A 23767-nucleotide genomic window follows, 5' to 3' on the forward strand; every position below is an offset into this window, starting at 1 on the left:
GGAGAGTGTGGTATAGTGTACAATCCAAATAAATAATAATTTTAGATTTAGACTTCTTCCAATGTAACAACCTACACGTATGCACAACACAAGGACTGTGGCAAGGTTTTGCAGGATGGCATTGCTGAACAACAACAAAAGTATGAATGTCAGGTAGCTTGTTTATTCATTACTGTATACTGTATGTTGGCATGGAAAATAGGTTTAATCATATAGAGCTCATACAAACACATTTAGGGTTAAAACCGCATGTCTTGCTTGTGTGTTTGTCTTCACTAAACAGAGCATGATTTAATAGTGTTTGTAACTGCAGTATTAACCCAAATCAAAGTGATAATTTATAGTGTCTGCCAATTGCTTCAAGAAATATGTTTTAAGTCTGGGGTTTAAATCTGTTATTCTGATCTGAATTACATCAGTTTCTTTACTGTAAAGCTACCTCTCCATCAGAAACTGAAACCGTGATCAACACATGCTCTTTCAACTTAATGACCGTCACACTCCAACTGCTAATCTTTATGTAGCTGTATCGAATAATTACTACACTTAAAGCTGCATTCATGATTTTTTTTGTCCACTTGAGGGCAGAAGAACATCACAACAAGGCGACAAACCCACAGCCCTGACATATTATCACCTTATAAAGTGGTAATGTGTTAGCAACCCTGTGCCTAATTACACATCCAGACACAGAGGAACATTTCATCAGTTCTCAGTGTTTCTGGACATATGATGACTTCCATACTGGAAGAACAAGACGATATGTTATGTTATGTCCCAATCCAACAGTTATCTGTGTGAATCAATCTCAAATCGACCAAAAATGGATTTAGCAAATGTACGTCATTGTATTAGTACGAATATACCTGAAAAAATGAAGCCAGGTCATGTTTCTCATAATGGCCTTAACATGTAAATGTACCCAGCAACAGGAGAGATTTTAAGAGTAAGCAAATTCGCCAAAGAGCCACACCAAAAGCTCCCATCTGCTTATTCATTTTAACTTATAGCAATTTGACCACAAAGTAAGATTTTAACTACAAAAATTTAAAAGAAAATGAGAACTCAGGATAATGTGACAGTAGACAATATCCTTTTTTTTTTTACATAAATTTGGGACATGAACACAAAACAAGAGTTTTGTACTTTGACATCCAAAAAACACCAACGCACAAGAAGGCCATCAACTTGGGGACTGCTGGCAAAGCATCTGAAGCATTTTTTGTTCTTCTGTTCAGTGTCCCCTGTGTTCACTTTCTCTGCACCTTAGCAGTCTGTGTATATTCTGGTCCAGCTACACTTTATTCATGTTTATGTTATTTGCTTATAAGTGCAGATGCTGTCACAACAAGTTAAGTGATAGGATGTTTGCTTTCCAACTTCAACACCATCTTACCAATATCCACTGCTGTCCGTGAACCAACACTGATCTCATTAAGATGATCAGCTACACGTCCTCTAAAAATATAAATATAAATTCATCTAAACCCTGCCTTATTTTGGTCCTTTTTTTGTCTTTTCCTTTTAATATTTGTATCTCTTGATTGGGAAAAAAAGCTCTTTTAGCTGTTTTCGTTCCACTCTGGCATGATGCTGACACTATGTACAGTGTGGTACTGGTGTGGCGATAGTGTACGTGGTATACCGTGTGTATAGAGGTACTCGTTTCCCTGTAGGCCAGCTGCTGGCGACTGGATCCCAGCCCCAGGACTGCACTGGCGGCCCAGAGTCTGGTGGGTCATGGAGCTCTGGTACATGGCAGCGTGGTGGCCATCGCCCAGCTGCGGAGAGGCGTGTCCCCCCACCCCGCCAAGTCTGGACACCAGAGACCCTGAGGTGAAGTGAGCGGAGAAGTGCTGGTAGGGCAGCCGGTCCATTGGCTGCATGGTGGTGACGGAGCAACTCCCATAGGGTGAAACGCTGGCCCAAGTGTTGCAGCTGATGTCCTCCAAACTAGGAACTGGCTCAGCACCCTGGGTGGCACTGGCATACATACAGGCCTGTCGCTGACTGGATTCACTGCGGTAGGGCCCACTGGCCAGGCCGAGGCTCTGGGCGTAGCCAACAGGACGGTAGTAATGGTCCTCCTCACTGGACGAGCTCTCCAGATAGGCCTTCTTATAGCTGTGCTCACCTGAGTGACAGTCATCCTCCACTGCAGGGAGAATTACAGAGTGAAATAACAGTGTTACTCAAGTGTTATCTTTAAGTTCTGTAAAGTAAAAAAATGTGCAACTCCATGTCAATAACGTGACAAACCGTTTTGGAATAATGCAATATTGGCTTTAAATTCTGTTCAACTGCTAATTAATTGACACCAAAACAAATAATTACTTCCCACTATCTGACTGCCAATTAAATGCTATTCATGAAAAACAAATATACATGCTTTGTAAATAAACACATAATGTTTGAGTATTTTTTGCTCAGATGATTATTGTCCATTTTATGCAAATACTTTATATACTTTGCACTACTAACGTGCGCCGTTCCTGAAAAATAATATGAAAAATAAATACACAAGTACAAATTTAGCATAATTTCGTATCAAATCTGTGTAAAAGTGGACATAATCTATGTGAAAAAATAGATACATATACATATATATATACATACACATATACAAACACATATACATATATATATATATACATACATACACATATACAAATATATATATACACATACACATATATATATATATACACACATATATATATATATATATATATATATATATACATATACATATACATATATACATATACATATATATATATATATATATATATATACACACACACACATATATATATATATATACATATACACATATACATATATATACATATACACATATACATATATATATATATATATATATATACATATATATATATATATATACATATATATATATATATATATATATATATATATATATATACTTAGTGTGCCCTTTTATAGAAGAAGGTCATTTTAAAATACATATGTTGCCCTTACTTATCACTGTTATATGGGTAGTTAGTGGCCAAATTACCCAAAACACCCAATTAATTCAAAAATAAAAAAGGCTCAGCTTGCAAGGCTAATACCGCAATAGAACCACAGCGTTAACATCAATGGATATGGATACTGACATTGATACATCAGTCTCCCATATTTGTCTCCTACCTTTCCTCTTGATGCAGTGGTACTCCTGGCCGTGCTCATGTGGCAGGGGGTAGGAGCCCGACTGAGGCAGCATGTCCTGTGAGGTGCTTGTGACCCCGTTCTCACATTGGGAGTACTGGGAGCTCAGGGTGCTCGGGGTGGCCATGCCCTGGACCTCCCCACTGAACGGGCTCTGGCTGGAGCCCACTCTCTGGCGCACCGTACTGCGAGGCACTACTGGATACTCCTTGGTACTATGTGCAGGCGCACACACAGACACAAATACAGTTGTTAGTAATTATCTGCAGTTGACCCCCCAAAATATTATCGTAAAACAGTTTATTCAAAAAAAGAATATCAATTGTTTATTTCTGTACAGTTCGATTCATCGAAAGTTCTGTTCTCAAAGACAGTCAACAACATTCACCATCAGTGAATCACACCTACTTAGGACACACACAGAGAGAGAGGCTCCACTGGGGAAAACTCTTCCCAGTGAAAACGCCAGCATGTATTTCACTCCTATTAATCCATAGGATCTGTCAATAGATCATTTTGCTACTTCTGCTTCTTTGATTTCAGGGATCTCCTCAGTTGAAACAGTGACCTGGTTTTGCAATAAGCTCTCCCTTCAACATTGTAACCAAGAGCAGACGTGCATAGCTTACTGTACTCGGCAGGATCGGACAATGGCATGTAGGATTGATAGTGTGGTCTGGACTCTTACCATGCTCTAAACATTTGCAAGTTTTGATAGGTGAAATGCATTTCACTCAAAACATTGTATTAAACTGTGGCACTTATGTCTGTCTGATACAATCAAATGTGTGATTTTTTTTTTTTTTTCAAGTACTTGAAACTACAAAAATCTCTCCCCAGATTTCCATGGCTTTTTCTCCAAAGCATAAACCATGACATTAATCTGAAATGCTTAATTATTGTGGCTCAGAATACAGGTTATGGGAAGGAGGTAGGATTTTAGCACCTTGTGGAAAAGCCAAACAGCTTTACAGTTTTTTTTTTTCTGATTTGGGATTTCTATATTTGAATGCACACGTTTGTATCGGTTGCCCAAGGGGGGAGTGGGTGGGCCGTAGGTTTCAAAACCAGATATTCTCCTTTGAAAATGTGTTTCCACGCAGTACGGACGCATGCTCCATCCCTCATCTGGACTGAATAATGGAGAGAGAGCAATGTGGTCGTGCATTGCCTTGGCTGCCGGACCAAGCCATACAACCAACACACACACACACACACACACACACACACACACACACACACACACACACAGAACATCCTGGTAGAAAAAGCTGTGTGGACGTGCAGAGATGTTGCAGTCGTGTTTCAGAGGTTCTGCCAGATCAACCATAAAAGTCTTCAGCATGAAAACTGGCCGGGTATCAAGAACTACACTTACATCACTGAAAATAACACTCACTGAAAATAACACTCATAACTGGCTTGCATTTTGGTGATTGATTAAGTGACAGTGTGATCAGGATGTCAATAATCCCTGTAATGTATTCATTTGACATCATTTAGTTTGTGTCAGTGTTTCCATGTGTCATGGGCAAGGATCAATTAAAGAAATATATTATGAATAACAGATCGCTTCACATGCTCCAAAATCAATAAAATACAGATTTAAAAACTTTGTCTATCTACCTTTGCATTCTGGACATTCGGTGCAGCTCCATGTCATCACTTCCACGAAAGCCTTTTGCAAACGGATTGTTCTCAATCTTCAGCTGGGTTATCTAAAACAGCAAAAATACCTAATTAGTAACATATTGTGCAATGAAAGCCATATGTTGTGCTGGTTGTGTCACTTACAAGTACTAGTTGTAGTCCCAAATAAATAACACGTGTGTCACTTTTTTGTCGTAAAAATAGGAGCTATTTAAATAAAAAAAATGCAACATTTCAGTATGTGCTGTACTCTCACAACAGACATGTCTTCTTTAGCAAGAGGCTCAATGATAGTATTACAGCATGTTTTTGTCGAGCTGAGTTTTGAAGTGTTGTTGGATGCATCTAACTGCTCACAAGTTACCCAAGAGAATTAAATAGATCACATTTCCAGAAGCCAAGATGCTTTTAGGGATGCTAAAATAAAAAAAATTAAATTAAAACATGTCTCAATGAGACATATTTTCATTGCATAATTTATAATGTTACATTTGACAGTCTCTGGCTTAACAGATAGTTGGCGCATGCTTGACAGATGCAAATAAGGTGATTTATTATGACTATGTTTTAGTAAAAATGTCTTTGTAAATATCAAACAAAAAAAGTGAAGAGAAACACCCTGAAAGCTAATCCCAAACAGGTTAAACCCAATCCAGGGATATCCCTCTCATGAGCAGTGGTTTCTGGCAGGTAATGACTTGGCAGCTCTTGTGTGCTTCCAGCTTTCTGACAAGACTGGAGGTTTGTCTGTACGCTGGCTGACACTCTCACCAAACCTTGTAAAATCTCTCATGACACTTTGCTAGCTTCTTGTTAATGCACGCAGCCTGGCAGTGGATTTACATATTGTTTCATCTTTTTTTTTAAAAGTTAGGAATAAAAAAAAGGGCAGAGTCTTGTTGCACTCTTTTTACCCTCTCCGGGCCTTCCAAGAAGAAATACAGCTAGACAAATAATATCTCATTCCAAGTGATAGCTGGAGTTCAGTTTAAAGAAAATAATGTATTTTGCAATTCACAGTTCTCCTACTGACTGGACTCAGAGGGTGGAAAGAATCAGAGCAAAGAATATGAATACTGTTAAAAATAATTTGAGAGTATTCAAGACATTCGGGCTAAATTCATTCACGGCTTCTAAGACCACAGTTTTAATAGACTGTGTCAAACTATGCTCATTAAAAAAACGAAGGCCTATATAAACACATTTCAAGATGCTTTTGGCTATTTTAATTTATAGAACTACTTTTAAGTATTTCAAATAAAATGTATTAATATAGGCTAACTTAAATATAAGATTGGAGTTATTGACTACTCATTTTTCACTTTTTATTCTAAAGGAAATCATATCTCAGAAAACAGTTTGGAAAAATGTTTTAATTGCAGCAGTGGCAGGAAATACTTGAAACCAGAGACTTTGACCATTTCATTAGCTGAGAGTCTAACAGGTGAATTGGACACATGCCTGCAGCACATATTGCTTTGGCAGATGTTAGACTGTTTGATTAGACAGTTGTGGTAAAGTGCCTGCAGATCAGAAATACTTGTTTTTCTGCAGGTCTGGAAAGCCCCAATAATTAGCCCGGGGTTACGATCTGAGCCCCCAATAACATGTTGGAAAATAATGAATGGTTCTACAGCATGTCGTTCATTTGCGCTTCCTGTTCCCAGAAGCGCAGAGACGTCTGATTGGCTGCGGGGACATTATGAGCTTTCGCCCCTCTCTCCCATATTCCCCAAACTAAGAACATATAGGCCTACATGGTAACATGATGTTAAACAGACGCTGTTTACATATATCTGTATTCCCAAGATTTTCCCCCTGGAATTTCTGCTGAGTAAATATTGAGTTTTATTTCTACATCTTTCCCCCCAAAATTCTCAACTAAAGTGATAAACAACTGTGAAATCACACATTCATTTAACTCTAATTTAGTGTTATTATAGGCGACCCTTTTCTAAATTGTTGTGTGAATAAAAAGCAAGGAAATCTTCCAGAATTTCAACTTTTACAAACTCATGGCAACAATTTTAATTTAGGCTACTAGGCCTATTCATTAACGTTAGGCTACACGTTACTGCACCGTCAACTGCAACAACAGAGCCGAAACCTCAACGGAAAGAATTATATAATAGAAGTGAACATTTAAAACCGTTATAAATTATATTAAATATATTATAGGACTTTTATAATATAATGTAGACTATTATATTATTTGATATAGTTTTCAGGTCAGCGTTTTCGTTTTTTGAGAACTTTAAACAAAAAAATAAAACTAATGTTGCGCATCTGTCACGCAAAGAGTTATTTTAATTAATAGAAAAGATAATAATTTACAGATAATCTAGTCATCCGGTAATCAAGTTCATGTATGCGTTTTTCGGCAACTGTAAAATTGACTTAAAACAACAACACATTTTAACCAAATAATTGACAATAAGTATTTCAAAGTGCTCAATTTTCAATATTATTATTATTATTATTATTATTATTATTAATATTATTATTATTATTATTATTATTATTATTATAATGATGCGTTGTTGTAGTTTCTCTTGTTATTAGGTCGGGTAGGCTACACTGGCGTTTCTCCGGTTTATCTGCAGCTTGTCTCGCTCTACAAAGCGCTGCAGGCCTGGAACTTGGAGAAAAGTCTCCTGAGGTCAGACGTCGTCTAGTCGGGTATCTGAAGGTTTCTCTCGTCTGTCAGTGACTCATCGTGATATCAGGGACTTGAGCTGACAGTGACAAGGCTTTACTTTAACCTCACAGGGAACAGCGCCTTTCATTTCCTCTCCTGCAGTCAGCACATCCAGTCGGAGTTCCGTAAAAATGGGCAACATTCAATGGAACTCTTGAGAAACAATGTTTCTGTTGTTGCTTATTTTTTTAATTTGAAAGGGAAATTAAACGTTTACATAATTCCGCAATAGTTTTCAATGCGCAATGCGTAGGCTAGTTCTGTTTGTATTTCTGCGCCGTTTTCATTTGTTTGCTATGTTTTAAAACACTATTCAAATTAAATCGCCTAATAAAATACGCCGTGAATTTAAAGTTGGTATTTACTATGTCACAGGCTGCAACAGAAACTCTTATGAAAATCCAAAAATTGCCCACGAAGGACGTACCTTATGGTTCTGATAGGACGTAACCGCAATGAAGGCTGTCTCGGGGAAGACGTGAGTGCAGAAGGCCGTGTTTTTGGAGCCAAAGCCGTTATTTTCATCCGCCTTCACAATGTGGATCCTCGGCTGATACTTGTGCATCGAATTCAGGATAATCTAGAAAAAAATAAAACGTGGAGCCTATCGTTAGATACTTAGATTACATGTAATCACAGCAAAACACCCTTTATAAAAATAAAACTCGCAGAAAAGAGAAACAGATACACAGTCTAACTTTAGGGTTTCTTAGTAAATGCTTAGAAAAAAAACTTAATTTCCCTTAAATCCTTTTTTGGCTGCACGCATCCAAACTTTATTTTGTGTTGCCACAATTTCTACATTTGATGAAAGCTTGTAGGCTGACAATGCTTACCATTTTGCAGTACATTTGAGCCTAATGACAAAGATAAAAGAAAGTAGAGGGGATGGGGGGATGGGGAGGGGGGTACTTGGCATACTTTGTGCAATTCAGACATTAAAGGTGGGAAAAGGCAACAAAAGACTTGGCAGCATCTTAGGTCAAGGCAATATACTTTATTAATCTCACAGAGGGCCAATAGATTCAATTAAAATGTTTGTAAAGTTTGAAGAACGGTACTTTTTTGGACAAATTAGCCTACATGTTTGACTAAAAGGTAAACTTTTATTGCGTTACAAAATGTAATGAAAGTTTTACTGCTTTCATTAATATTTGAAATAAAATTGGGCCATGTGCGCTCTTTTTTTGTTTTTGTAGATGGTTTCCTCATATTAACCTTTCTTCTTTCTAACCTTTCTTCTATTCTAGCCAAAACTGAAACAAAACTTCCCCTGTTATGCAACTCCAAACTCATTACTGTATGTTTGCAGATACAGTACTCACTATATTGAAATTATTACAGTACTGTGAGTAGATCAGCAGTCCCGGGAGAGTGATAGGATAACATAAGCATGTCCTCTCTCCTTTTGCTCCTCTAACCTGACTAACCTAGTTTATGTTAAGTGATGACTACTACCCGTGGCTAGCTTGGCGACATAAAGACGCGTCTGCACAGCTGAACTTGAGCCTTGAACTTCTCTTTTGAGGCCCTCTCATCCGTGGGTCTTAAGTCTAATTGTTTTGACGGACCAGGGAGTCATGGTCATCAGCCCCAAAGAAATCTAATGGTTTTTATTTTCATCACATCCACTCTTAAAGATTGAAAAAAGGGGCTTTTTTTCGACCACTCCTTTTATTTAATGTTTACACCCAACGACCCCCACCTTTCTGTCCCTTAGGCATTCCTCCTATCTGTTATCTTAAAGGTTGTTTTTGTACCTGCCTTTCACTGCAAGCATGAGAGGAGACAAGGGATCGCCCTGACCTCCAGTACCTGTGGGGGCATCCTATAGCATTAAACAGACATAACCCCAAAGTCCTTTCTTAGAGCCAAGTGAACCATAAAGGGTTACATAGACAATACAACAGTCATCCATTTTCAATTTCCAGCTGAACTTGATCTTATTTCATGGTGCAATAGGTTTTTGTAATGGGCAGAAACTGGGAAAAAATGGCTTTTCAACTGCCTGCCATGCACCTTGTAGATGCAAGATGATTTAATGGAAGTTACTGACCCTGATACAATGTCAGCTGAGTGTATCATTTTAGTTAGATAAGCAAGCTGTGGAAGAGTCACTTGTGGATGGAAACGTGTTTGCTGATTTGACAATACCAGTAAAGTGGCTTTAAGGTTGAGAATAGTTTTACCAAAACTGAGCCTCAGGCTGAGAGAAATTAAATTGTGTTGCTGTATTCCATGGTAGCTCTGTTTTGTTTTAAGTGTGGGATTGCATTGGTTCCTGTGTTGTGAGGTAATGTCATTGTGCAAATGAAAAAAATAATAATAACCACACATTCCAAGCAGCACTACCATTCTGTCTGGATTTGTAAATGAGGCTTTTAGTCCAGTGAAAGAGCTTTTCAAAACGATTTGAACACAGTGCAGAGAAAAAGTAGGTTAAACAAAACATTTTCCCATGCACGCATTCATTAAAGGCTTACTTGAGGTCTGCAAAGATGCGTCCAAGATTGGACAAACCACACAACAATCCCACCAATGCAAAGACGTCATTCAACACACTACATGGTTTTGGGAGCTAAAAATGTCTGCCACGAAGACACATTAGAAGTTGCGTGGAAATATCCAAATGCACATTTAAACCTGGAACATAGCACGGTCCACAGAGTGTGGGTTCCTGATGTCCAGTATGTGTGTTAGTGTGTGTGTGTGTGTGGGGGGGGGAGCTGTGGACCACCCACTGGGGCCCCAGCACACGCTTCGTCTCCCTTGCCCAGCCGCTGCCCTGCCTGGGTCCCTGTATCTCTGTTCCCCCCAACCTCTGGATGATAGTATTTAATGATAGTGAGGGATCACTTTGGGTCCCGAGCCTCTGCCCTTTGCTTTCATGTTCCACCACATCAGAGAGTTTCCCCGAGCCTCGGGATCAACAGGCTTTGTACACCATCATCTATTGCTCATCGCACACTGCCATTCAAATGTAAACAGTGCGATCCTCACACTTCACACTCCACCCTCCTGGCCAAAACATGTGTGGGAAGACAGGGAGACGAGTGCAGGAGCAAATTGAGGGGGGAAATGAATAACACTGAGAAATATTCCAGGAGTTGAGAAGGAGATCAAAGCTAAAACTGCAGCTTTGTATGAAACCTGAGACAAAAACAAATGCTTTTTAGGAATTCAAATACAGGAAGAAAAAAAAAGTGAAGGTACTGCATTTAAAATTTTACTTAAGTAAATGTACAGAAGTATTAAAAGCAAGTATAACAAATGTAAGTACTTATGCAGAGGCCCCTTCCAGCGTGTTGTATTGTTATATATACACAATACTAATGGATGATTATTACTGATGCATTCAGTAAGCAGATGGTCAAGGTGAAGCTCATTTTAACTACTTGTGCTTCTGAAGTAACTAACTACACTGTAGCCGTCTAATACATTTAGTGCATACAAAGTACATTTGTGTAAAGGCGTAAAAGTATAAAGTGGCTTAAAATGTAAACACTCAAGTACAAATACCTCAAAATTGTATTTAAGTACGTTGAGTAAATGTACTTAGTTAGATACTTTCCAAAACTGCAGCAGTTATTTATTACCATGCATGTTACAATGGTAAATAAAACCATTTTCACCATGAAACCATGTTCAAAATGCATTATCCTCAACTAGACTGCATTTGTCATAAACTGTATGGAGAAGCGACATTTGATTACTTTGAGACCAATATATGATCAAATACTTTAAACATTTACAACATATATGTACTTGTCATGTCACTCTTTCTGCCTGAGCATATCAATAAAAAATTAAGCTGCAAAAAAATAAACACACCATCTTATTCAAAACTACGATTACACAATTTACATAATTTCAAAATCCTGTTTCCTAAAAAAACATTTGCCATCGCAAGTTAGTGGTATATAACAATTTAGGAGACAACCTCTTGACATATCAACTGAATACAAAAATAAAGCTAAACAATTAACTGTATACAAACACTCAGGCCCCATTGGGCTCAGCCTCCCTTGTTTCCTAGGAGACTCCTCACAACAGGCCTGAGCTGGTAAGCTCAGTCTGCTGACGCGTGTCCAATTACCAGACATTTCTGGAGTATATGATCAATTCAGGCCCATCCTAAATGGGCCCATTCAACATCAGCAATATGTTTTGGTATCATGTCTCACTGCTAGTAATTATAAGTCATCTACAAGTTATTTCAACCAGCTGGACCAACAAGCCGATGCAGTATATTTCTGGCCAGCCACCAGCCTTTCATTTATGAATCCCAGGGTGCTGTCTCCCAGCACGAAAGAGGCCAAGCCAGGAACCACTGCAACCAATCAAAAACGCACTTTAACCCAAAATTTACAACACTGCTCACATTCCGACAGAGCTCCAATTTCATTTCACCAGCTGGGCTTTGGCAATGCAACAACAACGATATAGGCGCTATATGGATAGAGAGGGGCTTGTGTGTACCTGACGACCAACTAGTTGTCAATTTGCATTCAGTACGAATGATGATTGGAATAAATTAAATATTATCACTAGAACATTATAACAGGACTGCATGTTTTATTGTTTCTTATATGGTCAACAAATAATCCTCATCCTCTTATCAACATGAACACGTTTAATGATCTCTAATTCAATTTCTTGTGTTTTCCACATTATTTACATACCTCCTTAAAACCAGAGTATTTATTAATGTACCATTTGCCAACCTCATAATAGTTTTTTCTCCTCTAATGACTGGGCCTATTAGTAAGAGAGCTAATTGTTTGACTTTTCCATTTCTACAACAAGACATTTCATTTGGCCTCAGTGTGCCCATCAACTTAGAATTTTATGAAAACCTGACGCCAACAGGCTCATTAGTTGATGAAGTAAGTGATGTTTGTGTTTTGGGTAAGACAGGAATCACCAAAGCCTGAGGCCAGATAGAGTGTAGAATAATGAGGAGTTTAGCTAAGTTAGGAAATGGATACCATACACAGTCCCTAACTGCTGAGGGAAGAGATGGGTGGGGGTGCAATTGCCTCTTAAAAGAAATGCACAACTGCTCCCCTTTACTTATCTAAGCTGACTTCCAGGAGGTCTACAACTTTAATGCATCTAGGGGGGCTATAATCAACCTGGGCAACCACTGGAACCAAATATGTTATTTTTCTTTACCATCAACGATGACAAAGAGTCTAAATTCAAATTAGTTGAGAATCAGAATCAGAAATTGCAGTTTTCTCTACACATCACAGAGACCCAAATCAGAACATACGATATTACACTGTTTTCATTGTGTGGTGAATTGCATTATAAGGAGAAAATTATATTTATATATATAGATTCACTTTGTCAAAGCATGTATTCATGTATTTCTCAGTGATACAAGTCTATCCCTTTGGCTTGTTTTTCAAAAGGACAACAGGCAATACTTGAATTAATTATTCAAGTATTTATAAAAATGTATTTATTTTCCTTGCAGCTAATTCAATATCCTGTTGTTTAATTCATCTTCCTTGGGTGTGATTGTTTTCAATGAAGAATTAAGTGCAAGAATGCATAGTTAATTTGTGAAATCGATAAGTAAATAGTTTTTCTGAGATTTATTTTTTTGCCTTACAGTAAAAAGAAAAATGGATTATATTTACAGGAACTTTTTTTTCAATCAAACACCAAAAACCATCATTTGCATTACATAATATTATATAGTTATAATTTGTAACATCTGCAAATATAGTTTCAAGGAAACTCCACAGGCATAATGAACTGTATCCTTTGGTGTTTATCTGAGCAAAAGACGGAATTATTTCAGAATAGAGGAGGTTTGAAAGAGTATCAATTAAAACAAGAAAGTAGGAAAAACCCGAACTTCATAACATCCGTGAAGCTGGTGATGGAGAAGTGGAGGAGTGACTACATTTTAATTAAATTGAACATTCAGCCATGGTGCCTGATCATGCAAATCACAACCAATAGGAGGGAGGCAGTTGTATATTTTTCATTTTTTTAAACAGCTACAACTTAAAACCTAAACTAAACAACTCTAAAATTTAAATAATGCTCTATATAATAATATTATTAATTATAATACTATTAACAATTACAATATTCATAATAATAATAATAATAATAATAATAATACTCATAATTTATTTAATTCATTTATTCGCACAGTTCGGTCTCTGCAACACTTTTTTTTCCCCAAATGTAGCTCTGTGAGTCTTGACGCCACTGGTTTTGTCTAGTTTAGCTGGGTGATTTTCATACAAATGTGTAACGAAGTTTTGAAATTAAACAAGGAAAACAATCGTTACTCAAAGTTCAGCTGTGCAAACCAGCACTTGTGTTGTAAAAGCTGTAAAGATGAGTAGAAAGTGACGACGAGTGTGTTTCAGTGGCAAGCCTCCCTGCTGAAGTGCCACTGAGCAACACACCAAGCGAAAAATACATTCCCTGGACGTTAATCAGTGCAGCACCAGGCTAGTATTCACAGACATGTGGTTAAATAATATATATATATATATATATATATATATATATATATATATATATATATATATATATATATATATATATATATATAGTCCTAGGCACCTACGTGTCCGAACGGGTCCAGGTGGTTGTTGGTCAGTTTCAGCTTCTGGAACGAGACGAGCTGCCTCATCCAGTGCGCCCCCGTGGCGGGAGAGTCCGGGTGGACGTAGAGCCTGCCGGGCATGGCGGGCTCTGCCTTCCCGGTCACAGACCTGAACACAGCAACACAGCAACACAGTCACACCTTGGACCATGCAGCCACTAAAGAAAGCGGACGGGCTCTCAGTGTAAAATGTTAAGTAGACAACATTTCCCCGTCATTTTTAGGCTAATATTTCATTGTCAAACATTTGAAATTATGTAGAGGGATATCTGAATTGAATGCGACGTAGGCATATTTAAGAGAAAAATATCAAATTAAAATAAGAAACGACAAAAAAAAGAGACCAATCGGGACACTGTTGCTACTTGCCTTGAGGATGTTTCTCTCCTGGTCAAAACATTGCATTAGTGTTTCTTTAATGCAAGAACTTATAATTATATTGAATACTTTGAGAAGTTGGTTTTGGATGGTCAGAGGTCAGATAAGAGCTGGCAGACATTGTTTTCCAACATCGTTAGATCAAGAGGAAAATTAGTTCCAGGACATGCTTTGGACAGGTCATTATCGGCAGTATTGGCATGTGATTATCCTCTATAAGTATCCCCTCATTGAAAGGCGCTGACCCAAAACAAGAGATTCCAGACCAAGGTTAGAGAGATCGACATGACACTAAAGAAATAACCCTGTTTGTTCCCCACTGTGAAAGACAGCCTTGTTGCAGTGCACATATAGGCTGGTATAGCTATAGGAAAAGTCATCAACATTCATTCAACAAGCTCCGGCAAAAACATTTCTCCCCGCTGACAACATTTCTTGGCAAGCACTAGAATATACACAGTTCATAATTCTCTGTCGAATAATATCTTCACTTCCGATTCTCATCCATCAGGGCAACAATTTCAAAATGTCCAGTTGGGATAAGCTCCAGAGAGAGTAGCTGCGACCCTCGAAACAACAACCCCCATTATTGTGAAATATCGTGCGCGTAGTATTTAAGAAACGTTTGAAAGTGCAAGAAAAAGTCCTCAAAAATTATTTTTTGTGTGTGTTAGATTTTACATACCATTTGTTATCGGCGAATTTGTATCGATGGTCGTCCGCAGGAACAACATCCATCAGGAGAATATATTTAGTTTTGGGGTTTAATCCCGTGACTTTCACTTTGAAGCTGGGGAACATTCGCCTGCAAAGGACAAAACACGGTTTATGGCGCTGTATAGTATTTCTGTCAGACAGTAGAAAAAGAAGGCGACATGTAGGCAAACATAGGCTGCGGTTTGTTGTGATTTTCTGCTCGGTAGAGGAACGATTCCCATCCAATTTAGCCATTTTCAAACATTTGGCGGGCACAGGCATGCATTACAAAGTTTTACAAAACTGTGACTGAAAACAAATGTGTTTTCAGAATAAATCTTATGACTTTCTCGTTTTTATAATTATTACAATTTGCAAACTAAATTATACAGTCAGGTCACGTTTGATGGTTTAACATGTCAAATAAATGCCTTGATTTGGTTTGGAGAGAGTAAACCCTTTTTTTGGGGGGGGTTGGTTTGGGGAGGGGCTGGCATTATGAAATTTTTTTTTTGGGGGGGGTTTTTTTGGAAAAGGACCTGCGCATTATAAAAACGTTTTTCACTGCGGGCCGGATTTTAGATATTGGATAGCTGTCATATTGTAAAAAAACAAACAAACACATAATGTGAGTAAGCCTAGTCTCACGAGCCAAAAGGAAGGATTGAAGAGGACGAAGGGGAGCTGCTCTGTAACATCATTTCACACCAAAAACAGGAGAGAAATGACTGACGGGAATATAATGTAGACTTTATGCAGCTGTGAGAAAACAACTGGCATCTGCCCGCACTGGAGAGCACAATGAAATGCTGCTGTGTTAAACTATAAATATGCATTCATTTATAATGGCAAGCCACATGTGAGCCAGCGGCCACTTTGACATGAGCAGACACTAGCGGTCATCATGCATATATGCAAGTTCACACTCAGCAGACGAGCGCTATTTTGACTGCATGCAGTCTGAGGGCAACTGTGGAGCAGACAGCGAGACACATGTACAGTCCCTGCATAACATGTTGCTGCAAAAGTGTTGTCACGTTAAGTGTCTGCGTACACACACACACACACACACACACACACACACACACACACACACACACACACACACACACACACACACACACACACACACACACACACACACACACACACACACACACACACACACACACACACAGCGTTTGCAAAAGGCAGAACATATGTTCCTGAAATTAGTATATTTTATTGAATTTAAATACATGTTGAGTAAAATAGACTCAAACTCAACTCTCTCTCTCTCTGTTTGGTCGATGGTATTGCATTTCCCCATAAGGGCCACCCAGACAAAAATGTAGGCTATATATGCGCTCGTGATGTTGCAGAGCGCTAAGCCTCCGCCAGATGCTCTGTGTTTTCCCTGTGGTTCCTAACATTGTATATTTCTAAATCTACACACACACACACACACACACACACACACACACACACACACACACACACACACACACACACACACACACACACACACACACACACACACACACACACACACACACACACACACACACAAAATAAATCCAGGCAGGCCTATAACTACATTTTAATTCTAGGCCTACATACAATTCATAGGAAATGATTGCAGCCTCATCAGCTAACAGACATGCAGTCAATACCCCCCCACCCCCCCCCTCTTTGTTCAGATTAGTGGCTTCCCGTCATAATGATGATAAATACTTTTTTATATTGTGATCTTACCTTCCGGCTTTGGTGATGATCATCTCCGTCCCCACCTCGTCAAACTTTGTCCAGAGTTCCCTCTCGTGCAGATAAACTTTTATTCCCTCCATTCCCTTCAAAATAAAGCATATTATTGCCCAAAGTGTCCACCGGAATGCTGTAATAAGCTTCTAACTTCAATTTTACGCAGAAGTGTCAAACAGGGTTTTGAGGCCTTCTTAGTTGGTCAAAAGCTGCCAAAGAGGAAATTATAAATGCCAGTCAAATACACATTTCAATTTTCAATTTAAGTTTAAACAATAAATAATTTAGGGCAATGTAACCCTTGTTTATTTACTTATTTAAGATCTACTCTGTAATTATGTAGTCTGAAACCTGTTGGGCACTTAACTAGGCATATACAGTATAAGGAAAGAGTTCATGTCTGACGATTAACATATTTTCCTACAGAATGTATTAGTCTTATATTCAGTTCTAAAGTCTAGTCTAAAAACAAGTTAAACTTGCTTTGAAACTTTTCTGATCTTCTAAAATCAGTTTCTTTGAGAAACGCAATGAGACAACGAACACTTCACTAAGACAGACTAAATATCGGATTCAAATTAAGTTATATCTGTACTTTAGAATAAGTAAAATTAGTAGAATTACTCCATCACATTGGCAGATATTTTCTTTAACATTTCGTGTAGGCTATATTTCAACACCCCAAACGACAATATAGTTAACCTACTTTTTCGGACGAATATAAATACTTTATTTTAAATTATTTTTACAGGGACCCCATAAGTGAGTGGAAGCAGCCTCGGCTCGCAGCAGTGACACTGAGGCCTTCATACTGATACTAACCTGCTGAATGTAAGTTGTCTGTGATGATGGGGATTTGCTTGATGTCCCGTTCTGTTTCTCTGATTTATTATCGGTCTGTAATTCCCTTGAATCCGAGCCACCAGGAGAGTTTTGAAGGGCAAAAGTCTCCTCTTGGTCCGCCATGACCGGAGCAACGAAAACTACTGTCCCAGCTGTAAGACCCAAACAAAGATGTCAGTGTGTGAGACTGGATCTGCTTATTAACATTTTTACAGTGATTTGAATAAGTTTATATACAGACAGACACAAATGAGTTTTATGTTGTGACAATAAAGGCAGTCTACTAATTTTCGGAGGTGTGTGCTATACTAATAACTACAGCATCAAAGTAGACTTAAAAGATAGGAAAACATAGCATATTAACATACCAACTTGATTTAAAAAATTGAATGTTTTCAGTGTAACAGCAAATTAATTGAATTTGTTTAAATAAGATGGTTTGGTATCATATGTCAAGATCCTTGTCACCAATATAACTTTATTTTGAGAAATGAACAAAGACATTATTTGAATTAGAGGGAAGTGCACAGTCTAAAGAATTGCTCACATTAAAAGTGTGATTGCTGACTTATTTTGGGAGAATAAGGCGGCACATTGATGAAGCCCCAGGACCCCCTCTCTTTTAGAAAACAGTATTTCCTATTCATGCTCCCCAAACAAAAGACATGAGCGTTATTGCTGTAATCGCGACATGGTGAAGTCCAGGACACAACGAAGCCTAAAAAACAGCCCTCTACACTAAAACGCTGTCATTTCTGCAGAGAGCAGTGGTTCCTGCAACGCAGAGGAGCCTATACTTCGATGAATTGCAACAACGAATACACGTAGCCGGGTCAGAGCGGGATCAGCTTACCTAAAAACAAAAACACGTCGTGGACTAGAGTTGGCACGGCGGTGGCACAACAGAGAAACACCGTCTTCGTCTTTAAAATGTGCAATGCCCCGTCCCCAAATCAGATAATCCAGGCGATTTGCTCAACGAAGCTGCGCAGAATCTCCATGAATGCTTCTTTTTCCCTCCTCTCTCAGTTAGTCCAGATTTCCTACAAGCGGAGCCGCGACCGTGAAGACCCTCGCGGAGCTCGGTGACAGCTTCAAGGCAAAGCTCGGTGCCTAATCGCGCATTTTACAGCTGAAGAGCGTTTTGTGAGCCGAGCCCGGCGATAGCACCTAGCAGTAGTACTCTGTAGCCGAGTCCCAGAGGAGCAGGTCCGTCACCTCCTTCTCCCCTCCTCTCTATCCCAGTCTCTGCCTTGTCAATTCTGCGCCTCCTCTCTCTCTCTCTCTCTCTCTCTCTCTCTCTCTCTCTCTCTCTCTCTCTCTCTCTCTCTATCGAGCGCGCGCGCTCCCTCTCCAACCCGCCACTGCGCATCAATGACCAACCGTGCGAAGCGGAAGCGGAGTTCGCGGCGTAGATCAGGGGGTGGGGGTGATGGGGGGAGCAGTCTGCGCAGGAATAGCATTGGTTTATACACCAAAAATAATCCCTTCCAGGCACCCACCCCAGTTCCTCTCCTAAACCTCTCAATAATCCCAGTCTGGTAGAAGGAATCCATTTGATATTAGCTCCTTCATGCGCCATTACGCCAGTCATAGCCTCCAGACAATATAGAAATCAAGTGTATTAAGCATCATCAGATATTGTGGGTTAACATGTTGTCTCTGCTTATGGCCAAGGAATGATTAATTGATTAATCGAGCATGTGTTTTTGCCTGTGGTTCTGTTAGTGGGTAATTAAGAATAGGCTTACCAATTAACGGACCGTTAGCTCAAGTAATGTTATACGAACCTTGGACCATTCCCTGCACAGAACAGCTTCCACGACTGAGAGTAGGAGGCTAAAAAGACGCAGTTAGGTCGGAATTGGATATTTGCCCCCACAATGAAAACACAAGCCTGGGGCAGTCGGTGTAAGCTATGTTTGGGCCTGTGGCTTCACACAGGTTTAGTCAGCACACCGCGGACCGTTTCACTGGACACTGGACTTCATATTCTGACATCATCTGAAGATCACAACTAAACGTATGGAGCCATGTTTGCAATGGCAGCGCCTGGTTAGACACGCAAGCAGACGCGTATTTAGCTGACAGAAAAATATCCACTCAATAGTGTTGGAAGGTAGAATGGGAATCAGCCTTAGTGGTTTGAAATGTTACCATCCCAAATTTCTTTTTATTAGTGTTGTTCTTGAACTGTAATTGTATTGGATGGGGCTTAACTCTGACTGGGCTGATCATTGGAAATAATATACTTAAGCAGCATATTTGATTTAATAGAAAGACAGGAGCAGTAGCTATGACAACACACAACTTGCTCAAGTTGTTTGCAGTGTGCGCATACAATGTCTTATTTGCATTTTTTTAGGCTGTTATCTGATTACGCACGCGCCCACAGAGTCAATTTCGCCATCATTCGGTGTGATACAGAGACACAGTATGAGGTGGATGTTTGCCCATTAGCAAGCTGTCAATAATACTAACACTTGTTGAGTAGATATGACGGGGAGGACTGACACGCGGAGTAGGCCTAATGATAGAATAGTAGAATAAGCGAGCGTGGTGTCGAAAGCAGCTTTGAAAGTATAGCAGTTAAAACAACTATTTTATTTCGAAACATCAACATTTTAAGATATTGGGGATGGTAGCTTATGTGCAACAACATTTTCCTGGAAAAGGTAGCAAAAGTACATTTGAATTAATTTGGATATCTAGAAATCTTATGGCAAATGTTGCCCCTGACCAAAAAACACATTTACTGAAGTGGGATGAAACAAAACGAAGCTAATCAGTCTCACACACAATTTACAAAAGTTAAGGGTATAGTATATAGGGAAACTTTCTTTTTCTCGCTTTTGCACCCGCACGCACGCATGCACACACGCATGCACGCACACAGAGCTCCGAAGGACGTCCTAATGGCATGCTTCTCCATTACTGTACTAACACAAATAACCTAACTATTAGCTTTGCAGAACTTGGAATAGGCTACAGGGAACTTTTATATTGCAATAATATTGTTTTCAGAGTGCAAATACAAATAGAATACAGGCCTCACATTTGGCCCCAAGTTCCTTGAACACGTGTGATTATTGGTTGTAGCTATACTTTGTTTTACATTACAGCGTTATTGCCTGATAATAGCCAACATCAAGCTCATGTTTGGAAATAAAGAGATAAATACAGAGAGCGAAGGAAAAACTGCATTTCTTTGAAAGAGAAAAACAGAATATCGATAAAAGAAGAAAACAAATCGTCCCATCAACAATCAAAACAGGGCATACCGTTTGGATCAATAGAAATTAAATGTCACGAACTTCAGTCTGGCGCTGTAAGGTCAATATAATGCCAAGGTCGATATAATACAGTTGAAAATCTATCACTAATAAGTCTATAACATATTGGAAGTTAAGAATATTCCAAATTGATAATCAGTTTAATATAAATCTAAATAGCCCAGCAGCTATCCTATGTCATCATGTGTTTTCCATGGTTCCGTTTTAGCCATATGGCCTACTAATTGGCATGAGAACTCACGTATTGGAGAGATATTGTAGTGAAACTCATTTAAGAGGAAATGACCACACGTGGAAATTGATTGAAGGCCTAATGAGCAAGTAATTAAAAAAAAGCCCAAAATGCAACGTTTTGATCATTTAAAATAAAGGCTACCCTCACAAACAGATGGCGTGGATGCAGCGGTGCAGCATGAAAGCTTCACACTATAGTAATGAACTTAAAACTGTTTAACGGTGCGTCACACAAACAGAATCTAAAAAAATAAACTGGCTTGACAGTGACAAAAAAAAAGAATCCGTAATTTTGGCCACTAAAACAGACAAGGGGGGAAATTTAGAGAGGTATTAATAGTGTCACACCAAATAGACACGTGGGTCGATTTATAAAACGTATTTGTTAATAAACAATTTCTGGCCATAAACCTATAATAAACCGAGATTGTCAATGATTTGATAGGGATAGCACTTAAAAGAAAATATTTTACACAAGCAGTGTAAAATAAATCGGCCCTGATGGGGACTGATCAGCCACAACAGAAAAACATGTAACACATGTACATGTAACATGGTAGTTTATTAAAATAAGCGTGCAATTTAAAGGTAAATTTAATCCAACAATTAGAGATTAAAACTAAATAGCTTTTTGATATTATTCGTATTAAATCACATTAAAAAAATCATCGATTATCCGCGCATCAGTGTATGCAGTAATCATTGAACTTAATTAATAAAACAAGAAACATTTTTACAATATTTGCACATCATAAACAAATCACCTTTAGTTAAGTTAAGTAAATGCCTCATTGGGAGATTACATACGAGCAACATTAAGACTTTGCAAAAACTAAACAAATGAACTCTAATGCTACCTAATACAATACATAATAAATAAATTACAGTGTGATGTAAAAGTGAATTTAAAAGTTAAAAGGACAGAGGAAAACAATTGCTCCACAATGCTATACAGAGGTCAGGAAAATAAAATTATAGCAACACACACAATTTAACAAACTGCATATACAAAATCGTACATCCCAAGATTATATCTTTGTTTACTCCAAATAAGACAAAACACTTTCTATTTGCATACTCCTCCCAAACTCAGAGATTAAAAAAATGTACACTGTGACTGAGCTTAAAAAGTGAAATATAGCATTCTATATATTTTTTTTATCACTTAATGTGTTTGGTAGAAAAATGACATTGCTGATGAAAATGAAAGGCAGAGGAAAAACTGCATTTGTGAATAACTTTCTCTACATTTAAAACAAACAAACATGGAATCAAATCCTTTCTATAGTATAATATAGTTAATCTCTCAAATAACCTGTTTATGTACACAGTAAAGTACATAAAACCTGTCCTCACTTCTAAAATAAATAAATCTCAACATGTTGCTTGACCATGCTGGCTAATTACTATTCACTCTGAAACATAAAATCTAAATGTAGCCTGGAAGACATACAATGCATCAACCACAGAAGTCAGTAAGCAACAGTATGCTGACCGGTGGCATTTAAACAGTCTCACCGCTGCTCTTGCTAGACTGTAAATCTGCAGCATTAGAAATAAAAACCACTGGATGCAAACAGTATCCAAAGCCCATTAAGGTCATGTCTTAATAGCATGTGTGTCACCAAACGTTCCTCTTGAAGAACTACAAATCCAACTCATCCAGGTACAACTGACAAGGCGCCAGAAAATAGAATAGGTTGAAGCATCAGGTGAAAAAAAGGGGAATAAAAGCTGATTGCAGGATTACAAGGAAACAACCATGGTTTCAGTGCAACACACACACACACACTGCACACACACACACACGCACACACTGCACACACACACACACACACACACACACACACACACACACACACACACACACACACACACACACACACACACACACACACACACACACACACACACACACACACACACACACACACACACACACACACACAGATTAAATATACTTACCTACCTCTTGGCTGTCCAGTACTATTGAGTGTGTGGTCTGATGTTACCGCTTAGAGCTGCTTAAAGTCTGGTGAGACTTTAGCAGACAGGCAGGTGAAAGTGCTGGTGTGGCTAACCACCAGTCCTGCCAGGACTCCTGGATCAGGGAGGGGAGCCCGCCCAGATGCTCTGCACCAAAGACCAGCTGTGAGGTTTGTGGCTGAAAACCCATCCACAGTTTGGCTCTCAGGAGCCAGAGAAGAGGAAAGAGGGAGAGAAGGAAAACAAAAGCTGCAGAGATTGCATTTTTTTTTTAGGCTAGATCTTTTCCAGGTGGCACTAAGGAGTTGCCTAATTTGACAGAATAAGTATGAATTTGAAGTCTCTTTATTTAAACAATGTATAAATATATTCATTCCTGCCTGCAATGTGTTTTCATTTGCACTCTACAGTATTAATGGG

General features: G+C 38.7%; 1 protein-coding gene across 4 annotated transcripts; it reads right to left on the reverse strand.

Annotated features, from left to right (window-relative positions):
* tbx5a (T-box transcription factor 5a) lies at positions 1-23450 on the reverse strand. Of its 4 annotated transcripts, none has more exons than XM_039778741.1 (9): positions 23327-23450; positions 17814-17986; positions 16986-17080; positions 15241-15360; positions 14139-14286; positions 7968-8120; positions 4819-4910; positions 3175-3407; positions 1-2155 (listed from the first exon to the last, which is right to left on the reverse strand). In XM_039778741.1, exons 2-9 carry the CDS (start codon positions 17955-17957, stop codon positions 1563-1565), a joined length of 1578 nt encoding a protein of 525 aa, XP_039634675.1. In that variant the 5' UTR covers positions 17958-17986; positions 23327-23450; the 3' UTR covers positions 1-1562. The 4 variants fall into 4 exon arrangements, with proteins under 4 accessions (XP_039634675.1, XP_039634676.1, XP_039634674.1 ...); XM_039778742.1 differs by having other exon boundaries at positions 23331-23417; XM_039778740.1 differs by lacking the exon at positions 23327-23450 and adding an exon at positions 18688-19086.
* Between the last annotated feature and the right edge of the window lie 317 nt (positions 23451-23767).

Source organism: Perca fluviatilis, chromosome 17 (genome assembly GCF_010015445.1).
Source record: "Perca fluviatilis chromosome 17, GENO_Pfluv_1.0, whole genome shotgun sequence".
NCBI lineage: Eukaryota > Metazoa > Chordata > Actinopteri > Perciformes > Percidae > Perca > Perca fluviatilis.